This window comes from Cygnus olor, chromosome 8 (genome assembly GCF_009769625.2).
Source record: "Cygnus olor isolate bCygOlo1 chromosome 8, bCygOlo1.pri.v2, whole genome shotgun sequence".
In the NCBI taxonomy this organism is placed as follows: domain Eukaryota; kingdom Metazoa; phylum Chordata; class Aves; order Anseriformes; family Anatidae; genus Cygnus; species Cygnus olor.
The window spans coordinates 18,160,104-18,173,371 of NC_049176.1; the positions used below are offsets into that span (position 1 = coordinate 18,160,104).

At 36.9% G+C, this 13,268-nt stretch overlaps 1 protein-coding gene across 5 annotated transcripts in view; it reads right to left on the minus strand.

Annotated features, from left to right (window-relative positions):
• Positions 1–13,268, minus strand: part of PRKACB (protein kinase cAMP-activated catalytic subunit beta) — a 68,721-nt gene that overhangs the window by 28,414 nt on the left and 27,039 nt on the right. Inside the window, exon 1 of one of the 5 annotated variants that reach the window (XM_040564802.1) lies at positions 9,668–9,692. The exons of 2 other annotated variants lie outside the window; for them this stretch is intronic. In XM_040564802.1, the coding sequence (XP_040420736.1) occupies positions 9,668–9,686 (19 nt within the window). In that variant the 5' untranslated portion in view covers positions 9,687–9,692. Of the gene's footprint in view, positions 1–3,207; positions 3,516–6,369; positions 6,692–9,667; positions 9,693–13,268 lie in introns of those variants that run through there. 2 more of the 5 variants (XM_040564799.1, XM_040564803.1) reach the window with 2 other exon arrangements.

Consider the following 13,268-nt stretch of genomic DNA (forward strand, 5'->3'; position numbering starts at 1 on the left):
TTTCATATGAAAACCAGAACAAACATGAACCCAGCTCAACATTTAAGAACTTATCCTAGTCTATTGTCAGAAGCTAACTGGTAACCTTGGGGAAGTTTTGCAAGGAAGATACCATTAATCCTATGAAATGTATGTAGGAAGATGTATGTTTCCAAGACCTGAATATTCTGTTCTTCCATTTTCTTCATAGTCTCTTTAGCAGGGGGAAAATTTATTTCTTTAAGTCTTTCTCAACAACTACATGTGTCAATGGGAAAATAAATAACCATGGCTTGGTAGCAGTACTGATGTGTAACACCTCTAGATTCCTCATTAATCTTACGATTTTCTAAACCATTATTTTTACAAATCGTTCTTTTTACTCATGACAAATGCAGTCCTGTCCCCTGCTCTACATAATCAACTTCTAAATTCAGTCAGTCCAAATGTACAGCAGATCTTCAACTTCAAGGCTCCTTTGTTACGTATTCCCATCTTTCTTCCATTGCCTCACAACGGGAACCTTCACTCAACCCTATTTTGCTGTGATGTCACTCCCCAGTGCTCAACTGCTGAAGTTTCAAATACTTCTGCGAGCTGGTTGTACCTCGCTCTTAAAAGATGGCTGCAACACACACAGGTAAGATATTAATACTAGGTCTCTCCGCCCTTACTCCTGAAATGCTCCTGTTCTCCAGTGCCTCCAAAGCTTGACAGTAACTCAGCTGACGGAGGCTATTAGCATTGCTCACACTCCTCATACTGCTCCATCTGTCTACGCACATATGGTAACTACTATCTTAAAAGTATAATTTCTGGATCAGCAATTACCTCTTTATTGCCAGTTTTTGAAAGTACTAGTCCAACTGTAGACATGATGTTACTAAGAGCGTTAAGGCTATTACTAGTGAAACAGAAGACCTGCCAGAACAATACCTGTCCTTTATCTGTTACGGAATGTCCTGCTCTTCAAACCAAAACAAACCCTAAACCAAGGAAAACGAGAAACAAGGCCCATGAAAGGCAAACAGTTCTTCATTCTCCCCAGTCTTTCCAGAAAAAAAATTGTATCTCTTGGAACTCTCCTGGAGAAAGAGGAGGGGGGGGGGGGAAAAAGCAAGCAAGCCATTTTTATTTAGAATTAGTTTCACTGGCATCCACCCTTTACAAGGACAGCATCTGGTTTTAACCACTTAAAGGGTGTAAAACTGCTGCAGCGAGGATAACCACAAAGGTGCACTAAACAGCAAAAGTACTTGAAATGGGGAAATGTTTGTACTGAAGGCAATATAATTCTCACTCAAGGGAGTATGAGATATTCACCTTTCCCTTGTCAAAATTACTCTTCTAATTTGTAGATATTTTTGATTGGGAACAGACACTTGGTAAAAAGTCGCATCTATTTGTTTTTATTTTTAATGGACCTAGGAGCCTGGATGTCAAGATGAATATAATCTACAGATGCTAATTGTGGAATAAAGCCCTGGGGTAAAAGCAAACAAACAAAATGAACCCCTGTAACCTCTTTTTCACCTAGTTTTTCTGTGAAAAATTTATTCCCTTAAAATTGCTCAATCATAACACAATAAAAAAAGGAAGGGAAAAAACACTTGAGCAGCAAAATCTAAAATTGCTATAGCTGACTTCCACAAATCTTAATTCTGGTGGAAGCTGCAACTGTAAGAGAAACAGACAAAAAGCTGAGGAAAAACCCAGCATCATGATGGTGATCAGTGAAAAACAGAGAGCCTTCCTGACTCCAAAATAGAGACCTCTTCACACGTGGAATAATGTGGCCGTGTGATGCTGAGGAAATGCAGCAAGGCTGTAGTTTGCCCCTCGCTTGGAAGAGAGCCACACAGGGGTGAGGCTGCCTGCTCGTCCCTGCCGTGTGCTTGTGCTGGCTCGCAGGTGCTCGGCAAGGCCCCATCAGCTCCCTGCCCAGCTCCCCGCGTGGCAGCATCCACACAGGGCAGAGGCTGGACCACCTCTTTCCAGGACAGCCTGCGTTTAGGTTTGCTTACACAGTCATGATGCTGTAACACAGATCTTCATAATGTACACGCAAAGTTCTGAAACCTTGTCTTGTAACTGTACTGGTTTTGACACTTGCATATTGTTGTACTTCATATGCCGAGGAAATGACGACAACACTTTCCTTTTCAGGGAAGATGACCTCAAAACATTTGTATGAGATAAGTACATGTAAACTGGTATTAGATAAGGCAGTGGGATGACTCCTCCCACTCTATCTCATGCCTTGTACAGAAGTGAAATCTTCGTAAAAATAGTCCTTTAAATTTGTAGGACAAAGCAAAACCATACAGCCATACATAAACCCTGTATGCATGATTAACTATTTTTTCTTTTTAAGCAATCTCTAAACTTAAGTCATTTTCCAAAGCTCCAGATTATCCACTTGAAACAATAAGGCATCATGCCAGATACTATTACATTTGTGCTTTTTGCAAACCATTTTCATGGACATCTTGTTCTAAAAAATTGAATATACATAATTTAAATATTTAGATGCAACTTTCATTAATATTCCAAGGAAGAATAAAGTACTTCATAATTGCATTAATTCAAAGTACTTTATAATAATCAATCATGCTGTTTTTAGAAAGCAACTACCTGCCTGATAAGTTTCCTGGGTATATTATAATATCTCATTTTTAATGAGGCTCCCCTTCCCTACTTCCATGAATGACCAGAACTATTCTGCTATCCCATCATTTAGAAAGAATAAAGACGAAAGAAGAATAAGCTGGTTCAGATGAAAAAGAACAAAAGCTAGTTCAGAATTTTAGGTGATAATTACAATAATTTCAGAAGGTTTTTTTGATTTGTATCAATTAACATAAAATAATTTAATATGAGTGGCACAGAAAATGAAGTAAACTGACATACACAGCATTCAATTATAAAATTCACCATATCTGATTCTGTCTTATTCAATGATTTGGAACAGTTATTTCTAAGATAAAGCTTTAAAATTATTTAATATTTAAAATATTAAATACTAATTATGCAAAACAAGATGTTTAAGAAGAATACTAATCTTTAAGACTAGTAATTTTTAACAGAAATCCACAGTAAGTCGATTACAAAAACAAAGAGATCAGTGCTCAATGTAGCTATGCAGACAAGAAAGGGAAACCTGGTAGATTTTTCCTGATTGTGAAGACAGAACAAAAAATAGTGTCAAAGGTAATAGAAAAGACTTACCATTCATGCTGAAAAGCTTATTTTCAGAAACATATTGCTCCTAATATTAATCCAACAGTTGATAAAGTATGTTAATCTCTACAAAAAATCAGTGCTTCAATCTCTAAACACAACTATACACTAACTGGAAAGAGAAAGCACACAGAATCCAGAGAGCTTCTCTTCCTTACGAGCTCCTTGTGATGCAAAAATCTGCGAAGCACAAGATAGCAGTAGTAAACCAAAATCAATATTCAGCACACGGATATTTGGTTTTGCTCATTAACTACTTCTGTTCTGACCAGTGCTACCGATTCATGCCCAAAGCAACTCAAAATGGCAGGGGAAAAAAAGCATGCAAACACCAGGAGGTTTTAAGATGTTCTCAATTATATCAAGCACTGGTTGTTTCCATGGCAACCTTAGACCAGAATTATCTGTTGACTTGTACCCAACTAGTAGTTATTCTAAAGCTTTAATCAATTCACACAATGTACTCCGTACATTATTTCGTATTTCGGATGTATTTTTCCCTACATATACATATATCTAGCAATTATTCAGCTAAATCTGTAAGATATTCCATAGCATTTAAAAGTATATCAATATGTTGAATCAGTTAGAGCCCAAATAGAATTTCTTTGACTATTCACCATCCATCCATTTGCAGTTTAGAGACTACAAGAATTTGAAGATGACAGAAAGATGCAACAATGGTGACACTCCTGACCATTGCTGTTACTCCAAGTTGTTAATACGGTTTCTTATTTTGCACAGATTTGGAAAATACCCGTATCAGCTTAAGAACAAAAGATTCACACTGACTTTGCTGCCTCTACGTTCAAAACCAAGCAGCCTCATTGTCCTTTCTGTTCCCACTTCACTCTTCCAAAGAGCAAAAAAACACAACAAAACAAACCACAAAAACAGATCAAAACATAGGTTTCGCATAGTTGCAATTGGTAGAAATCAAGACATCTGAAACTGAGAGTGAAATATATCCTTCTGCTGACTACCAGCATATCCCTTTCATCTTTTGGCTGTGCAGCACAACTGACCTGATTACTACTAGTTCAATGTGTACACTCCCACATGCACTCAGTCCAGTTTTTAAAATAGATTCAAAGGCCTGTGGTATCCTGTGCCATCTTTGCCCCTACTGGATTCTAAGGATTTTACACGGCAAATTTATTTCATACATTAACTAAGAATCCAAGGCACGTTAGAAAAAAGAAAAAAGTCTGTTCTATGTAACAAAGAAACAAAGGCATTAAATAAATTTCAAAATCAACTACTAAAAACCCCTGAGGCCTTAGGCCACATGTGAAAGCACGCTAGGCCACAACACTTACAACACTTGATGACTGACAACACTTAGTGAAGTCCACCTGATAACAAGCAGTTCCTTCACCTTCAACAAACCCCGAGCTTTAGCAGCAACTGCTTGTACAAAGACATACAGAGAAACAGACCTGTTATAATACTGCTTTACAGCAGTGTTAATATATTAACTTTCTGTTCAAATCAATTCAACTTCAAACCTAGAGCCACACCAAAAATCCGAGAAGCTCCTTTCCAAATGTTTTTTTTTTGTTTGTTTTTTTGTAGACTTAGTCCACAGGTACCAGCAATTATTATTATTTTTTTAATCTTACTTATCTACAAATTGAGAGTTCAGATTCAGGATAAATATTCAAAATGTCGCCCTGAAACTAAAGGTACAAGATAACCAATATTCAGCTACCAGCTCAGTAAGTTTTCTTCAGAAAAATTACATCCAGCCACTGTGCTTAATTATTACTCAAAATGGCACTCATAGAACAACCATTTTCACCATGTTTATCATCGAAAGACACGACAGTCCATTTCCTCATCACGCATGTCATACAAGGAAGCTTGCCTTAAATAGACGGAGAAAAAAACAGCAGAGACTTGTACATAAACAGGTCACAATTTGTGAATGTCAGTAGGTCAATACCATTTTTTTCTCCATTATATAAACAAAAGTGCTTCAATGTTATTTTTTCAAATAGCTATTTACATAAAAAAGAGCTTCTACATAAACAGAAGTTAGAATCTATTTTTACCAAGCTGAAAATATTTTGGAGAAGTGGAAGCTCGGAGTTTATGTACTTTCAACATTTATCTTCCTAACAAAACTATTCAATCCTTCTCCATTTCATTCTGGAGACCTAGATTTCATCTATTTTAGGTCAATGCATTAACACTTTTTTGTTTCCATGTTTACTGCTCATCTTCTGAGAACAGATTCATTCCAAGATCGTAAACTGTTTCAAACTGAAAGCAAGGAGATGTATAAATGCTGATTTTCTTCACGCTAACACTGATGTTATGCATTTCAAATAAGGCCTATTTTCAATTGAAATAACTGTGCTATCCCAAATCCATCAATGAATCTGAAATTTGGAACAAAATTATCATCAATTACCATACTGCAACATTTTAAAATGAGTATTTAACCATAGAGATAATTACTTTGCAAAAAAATGCATTGCTGTACAAGAAAAAAATAATCAAATGTCAATTTACTTATATTGTGATATTTCTGAAATCTCTTTTATTAGCCAAAATGCAATCATGAAAAGTTTTAGTCCATACAAATGCATATTGTCAATTGTTAACTAATTAAGAAATTAAAGCTAATGCTATTCATATTTGAAACTAAACAACATTTTGTTTACTACTGTATAGAGCATTCTGATATATCATTCAAAATAAAATGAAAAATAATAAAACCCCCTATAATTAGACGTTTAATCTGTGCAGCCGTGTCTGCATACTCCAAAGTTCAAACATCACAATTTTAAATGAGTTTTCTATTTCTGCTGAACTAGCAGATTTAATTTGAAAATAAAGGAAGTAATTTAGAAGTAAAATTTGGGGTGAGGGCTTGCTAAAATAAGTCATCTGTGCTTCAACAGAACAGGACCAGCCATAAATTCTAGTGCCAGCCACCCAGCCCATGAAACAGCCCCTCACTTCTCTGCGCATGATGCAATATGTTACTCTTCAAATTAATACCTTTAGACAACGAATTGCAAAGTCGTCCCTGGAACGTATCACAGAGCAGCGTTTATATTTAATTACAAACATGCACACTCTTCAATTGCTATGCAAATTGAAGACAGAATATCTATAAAATAAACAAAGAAACCTACTTACTTGATTTGTCCCATAGGACAGCAAGTTCAGAGAAATGGCTCTCATTTTCCAGAGGCACTCTCTGTTCATGTGTACCACCCTTCGAGTGCCTATGGAACAGGCGGTTAGCGAAACCTTCCAGTCTCTGGAGTGCGGTGGCTGTCCCTGTGCACTGGTTACAAGGTACCTCCTTCTGAGCTGCCATCTATACGCACGGGCGACTTTTAGAAAAGCAAAACAGAAAATATCTAAAAGGAGCTGGACAAGTCAGAGACACTAAGAGCTACGCATGTGTCAAACTTCCTGTATGCAGTGTTTTCTAACCACCGCTCTGGTCTACTTCCTGTTAAGAAAACCTGTATAATGCACTGTTTTATACTGTTACGAGTCTCTTTTCATGTCAATTGAAAAGTTTTTTATTTTTATTTTTTGTTTTTTTAAACCAAACTACTGCAATAACTGCTTTAGATTTTCACAGCTTTTTAGTGCACATATTTTACATTAAAATGTTTTTTAAAAATTAAAATACCATAAACAACTTATTCCAAAGTAAAGATCAGAAGCCAGATACGTATGTATTTTTAACTTACCGCAACCATGCATGAAAAAAAAGTGACTATTCTGCAGTTCTTCCCCTGTTAGTAAGATGGAGTACTAACATCACTGCCACAGCTTAACCAGCTGTAATCTAATCATTAACAATCCCATGATTTCAACTAAGCAACTTTCTACACAAGGGGGTTGCTTGCAGAAATTGCTGAAGAAACCATTACCACAAAAAATATATTATTTTCCTCCTTTGAGGAAAATCAGACTGAATTTGAATTCTAATGTACATGCAAACAAGAGTGCATTATACTTATCCATACTGAGTTCTACTTACTCCAAGAATGAACCAAATGATTTTAGCTTTTTCAGTAATAAGCTACCAGAACAAACAGCGCTGGCAGACCCTTATCTAGCCGCATACTCACTCTCCCAGCTCCAGAGGCAGCTGGAAGGAGTCACAAAGTCACGGTCACTGGCTCCTGACATTGCTTATGTCAAAACCTTGAGTGCAGTCTTTGGGAATTACATAAGGAGGATTTTTCATTCACAAGAAATTTGAATGTTTTCAACTGCAGACTAAGTCTAGAAAGCGTCATTCTTAATGGTTCAGAACATTGGGAAAATAAATTGAAAGTGGTATTTAATGTTAAATTATATTAACTTTTTAAATTATGTAATTTTGCATGCTTACAATGAGTAATACTAAAAATCCATTTTTGTGAAAATGGAAACACATACATTGGGCAAGTTTCCCAGTATATCTTCAGCACATATAAGACGTGGTTTCTTAAAAATTTAGGACTATTCTTAAATAAGGTTGAAATAACTTTTCACAATCTGTCTCCTGTCTTACAGTCAACTTGTTGATGATACACCTCTTATTTTTCACCACCATACTTCTCACTGAATAGTTTCCAAATGCAGCAGATATCCATCCTTGGACATTACATAACTATTTCATAACAGCTCTGCATTTTCAGAAAAAACTATGACGAGAAAACCACCTATATTAATGATAAAACAATAAAAATGCTGAAGAACAGTCTTTACAGATCTGGTTGCATTCCTCAAAATAGTAACTTACAGAGTTGTCACCATTGACCCCAGTCAGGGGAACAGTTTAAATTTCTAGCCCCTGCACAAAGCACAGAAATGCCTTTACTTGCAGGCTCTAGATATACTCTAGCTTTTTTTTTTTTTTTTTTTCTTCCAGCACCTGTTCAAAATTCAGGACCAACTTGTCTAAATGCTGACACTTTACACATTGCTTTGCAAATCTGGACGAGAACCTGTTGTCTTGTGGGTGCCCAGGCTGCTCTCTCCCATCAGGTTCTGGTGCTGCAGCCTTCCCTGGATCCCAGCCCACCAAAGGTCATTTTTTACCTTAAGCCCTCCTGGCTTTTACCTACTTTGTCTCAGGATCATTGCTGACTTCCACGACACCTCCCGGGTTCAAGGCTTTGCTGCCAGAAACAGGAACTAGTGGTGACCGTGGGAATTAGCTTACCTTACCGGGGGCACGAATAGGCAGAGAGTGGATAGCTTATATACCACATATAAACAACCACTTCATGGTAGAGCAATGCTATGCCAATTTCCATATAAGAAATTCTTAGACAACAGCATGCTTATTTCCCCATCCAGTGAACATTTCAGGGCTGGAAGAGCCCCTCTGGATTTGCACAGCCGTACTCCCCTGTAGGTTACAGCAAGTCTCTGTGCATCCAGGGAATCCTTCCAAGAGACTTTATTTTCTCTGACCTTTACTGCTTCCTCCAGTACTCATCATTTTCCTCTCCCCTGATTCTGCACCTTTTTTTCATAGTACTGTAGTCTTATCTTTTGCACAAGTGTCTTTCACACATTTAGTTCCCCTGATCTCAGGAAAGGTAATTTACAAAATTCACATCACTTCACATTATGTGTGTTAGAGTCTACCAACCCTCTAGCGTCAAATGGAGAGATGTGAGAACTGCTGGAGAGCATCTCTGCCCACCAAAATTCGGAGTTTTGAATGCACCCAAGTGACTAGCTCAGACACCTGAACGAGGTGTCAAAACTAGGGAGCAGAAATAGCCAGCCTCTGAGACCACAGAAGTGAACTGGTTTAGGTGAAAATAGGCTATCAAAAATAGATTATTAAAAGATAGCCTAGGAGAAAACCTGGGTTTACCAGTGTTTAAAAAAAAAATACTACCAATAGATACCATCACAGACATTCTGGTCCACAAGCAAAACATGAAAAAAAAGTACTGGTCACACCCATAGTTTATTATTCAAGCATTGATAAAACAGATAGTAACGCACTTTTGTAATCGAGGAATTTTTTTTTGGCATTGATCAGCATTGCCCAGTGACAACACAAAACACTACCACACTGACTTTCTGTGAGGCCCACATCCCATGTGGACTTCAGGGTCTTCATACGACATCTACAGTTTTCAGAGATGGAACCTCCTATTTCCTTTTAGCTGATCTTTCATCTTATTGACAGACTAGCCTTCCAAACCAATTCAGCATTAATTTATTCACACCAAGTATTACTATTTTTTAATGTTATACACGAAGCATGGAGTACACCAGCTCTGACATAGTATTTTACTCCCCAAAAGCTCAGTAATCAGCAACGGGTGATTCTTTGTCAAAGACAAAATTCTGTACCTGTGCTTGTCTTAGGATTTTCACTCGCTAGCCAATAGTGCCTTTCCTTAGAACAGTTTGTAAATCTTTAAATACAATTAAACGTTTACACAGACATCTGCAAACAGACCTGAGGTCATCCTACTCATGCTGCTCCGAGCTGGAAGAAGAACCAGGGCCAGCTTTGACTCTCGTCACTAAGTCTTGGAAGTTTTAAAACACACTAAAAAAACAGAGATGTGGGCAGGAGATTCAGCTATGAATATAAATATTACATGTGTAAATTATAGTATTTTGATAAAGAACGTTTCAGTAAAAATTCTTAAGATACCCTCCTGTAGCTTTATAAAAAAAACAGAACATAACAGTGACACCCATAGAAACAGGCTAGCACTGTGGTGCTTTAATCTGAAAAAGGCAACAAATCCATCTGCACTTTTGCTGACTGCCAGCCCATAACCTAGTGTGCATTTCCCAGCAGCCGATGCCCAGAGTACGTATTTCAGCCACCGGTAACAAAGCACAGCAGTATAACCCAGCCAAAGACTTTCATCTTCTTGCTGAAAAAAAGTCAAGAATAACATAGCAAGATAGACTATTTCTTTTTTTAATAATCTCTGCTACCACATCATCTCTGTTTCTAGGAAGCAATTCCACCCCTACCATTCAAGTCTTAAAAACTAACAGTTAAGGAAGAGCACCCTCCTTTCCTCCAAGAACCTAGAGATGGCTGAGTAACAGCATCATCTGTACATTCCTGCTTTGTACGCATTCTTCTATATTCACTGCTTATAAAGTATTTAAAGTGTTCCCCAAGGGAGTTACCATGATCTCCCTGAACTTTATAGTACTAAGTGAAATAATATGAAAAACTACAGCACAACTACATGTTGCTGAAATGTATTTATCTCACTCCTGGGAACTAATGCCATTCACAGAACTGAAGCTCCCTTACAGTGTCATAACTGGAACATCTTCCCATCATTGCATGAAGGCTAACCATAAATATCTCACAATCAAAAACACAGAAGATAAGTTTTTAAGACAATGAACTATATTCCTTGACAGGATCTTGAAAACTAGAACTATGATGTAAGAAATTCCAGATCACTCCCAGCTAGCTAATATTTAGGTCTTAATTCTAATCTGCCAATTTAGCGTTTTCCCAGTTACCTACAGAGCTGAGTCAACGTGCCTGCTTAAGCGTGTTCTACTACTGCTTACAGACTAAAACTATTCTTTCCTAGCTTTTAAGAAATATTTATAGTTAATCAGCACTGGCCTTCATCCACAAGTAAAAAAAAAGACATACTGTGACATTTTCTTGCATATTTATTTTGTTCATAATTATGGAAAAATAACTTAAAGAAACCCTATGATTTTTTTTTCCTAGAGGTTAAAGAATTTCTTTGCTTTTAAAATAGATGGCTTCATCTTTCCCTTTATGCACCACTTATTTCTACAAAGGTCCAACTTTATTATTTATTATTTATAAACCAGGAGCAAGCAATTATTTGACACAAATTGTTAGTGAGGGTTTCTCAATTTTTAAGAACTTGTGGATATTGCTGAATATAGCAGCTCTCCTGGTGGCCAATAAATTATTTGTAAGTTGAAAGATAGTGCCAACATGTATTAAAAAGGAAAATAATTTGTCTAATTTTCAATTAGAAAATACAAAATTTTTTAGTTCTACAATCTTTTAAAGATTATGTACTAAAGAACCTAAAGTGTTCTGTTGTATAAATTGGAGGAAATATGTATAATCTTTTTCCAGTTATGTAAAACTTAATCATTTATATCCTTTTCTATTAAGTGTGTACTTTAACAACTAAAAATAAGAATTTTATCAGAAATTATGTTATTAACCACAGTTCATTTTGAGTCTTGCCAGGCATGCATATTTCAGAAAGAATTATGGGTAGAAATAGAGGCAGAAAAAGGCTTCTTGAAAAAGCAGATGTATTTTGATTTTCACTGTGCATCCAGCACTATGTCACTAGCTTGCATTTCTTTTTAAATGCATGAAAGGAAGAGCTGTATTTGCTAATGCCTTACAGATTTAATGGCTTTCCACTTCAAAACAAAGATGTTTTAAAATTTATATATTAAACTACAACAGGAATGTACACCCATGCAGTCTTAGTGTACCTTCACATGTGTATTGTTTCAAGCAAGGCTAACCCTTATTAGAGAGCCCCTCTGAGAGCAGTACTAAAGCTGGGACTGCAGCACAGCTATAAATAGGACTGCCAAGAGGAAGTTGTTGCTATGGCAATGCTGGTCTTACTTCTATTTTGACTCAGTAGACCTCTGCTGGCATCTACTGTACGCAGGCCTAATTGCAGCAGACATCTTATACCTTCATCTCTCACCAGGAAGCATACATTAAGGCTTGCGTGCTCCACCAACATCGTTTGTTCTTTTTCCATGACCATACAAAAAGAATAAAAAAATTACAGACAAAGAAAAAGAAAAAAGCGAAACACTTCTTGTAGTCAGCATCTTATTTTTAATAGGTAAACTAAAAATTCTCATTTTTTTCTGTCAGTTTTCTTCAAATTTTGACAAATTCATCATCCAAGATAACACCATTTTCCACTTGCATATTGGCAGCAGATCAAGTTTCCTCATTTCTATCGACACGTATCTGTGTTATTTTGAAGTCAAATAGCATGTATTCTGTAGTCATAATCTCAGATCTAGTCCTGACAAGTAAGAGGACAGAGAACTCTTGTTACAAGCCAAATCTTCCACAGAACTGACCGACTTGCTTTGAAAAGATGGCCACTCCTGCCAAAGAGAATCGCATTCCTCTCCTTTCTAACTTGGCTCCTTCCTCTTTGCTTCTCTGACAGCTTCCTTCCAGGCGATGTGGTCACCGGTGCTTGCCGTCTGCACTGCTCAGTAGCAGTCACACTGCCAGACAGAGGTTTCAGAATATGAATAAAGATTACACAGTCATTCTGTAATAAAACAAACTTTAGTGAAGATCCACCTTTGAAGTTTCAGCTTTCACTTAAGTACACGATATCTTCTGAAAGAACTTGCAGAATCCTGCTTAGTACAGGCCGTTCCAGATCATAACTGTGTGGAGTTATTCAAGCAGCTTATTTCCTAGCACAAGTTAAGATAGCTTGACATACTCACAAGTTCTCTAAAACCCTCTTAGTTTTCTGCAAAAGAGAAAGTACCCCAAAACCTGCATAAGTGTTTTGTTATACTTGCATAAAATAGTTGTCTGCCAAGACTAAGGAAGATGTTCTTACTTTTAGAAAATTGAGGTCTAGAAAAAAAAAAGGTATGTATACAGACTCAAATTATAATCCAAGATTAAATTTTGAAGAAATTTAGTATATGACCTCATTAATTCTGTTTCTCTGGAAAAACTAACAGAGCAGAGAAAGGTTTTAGTGCACTTAAGTTTACAACAAAACAGTTGCTACTTTTGATTAATGAGTTTTATTGAGTTATCAATCAAGATAAGACACAGTTCCTGAGTTAGAAGAAGCACTCCAAAAACATGGACACTTTACTAAATATCTGACTGGGCTGATGGAAGAACTTCCTGCTTGAATTCTGGACAATTCCACACTGAAACGATGTTGACGTTCTGTCTCTCCAGAGGCCCGGGGTTGGCCACTTCTCCGCATTAAGGAACTGCCCCACAAGAGGCACATTTGTTTGAAAACCCCTGTTCAGGGCAAAATAAAAATTGCGTGTCTGAGTCA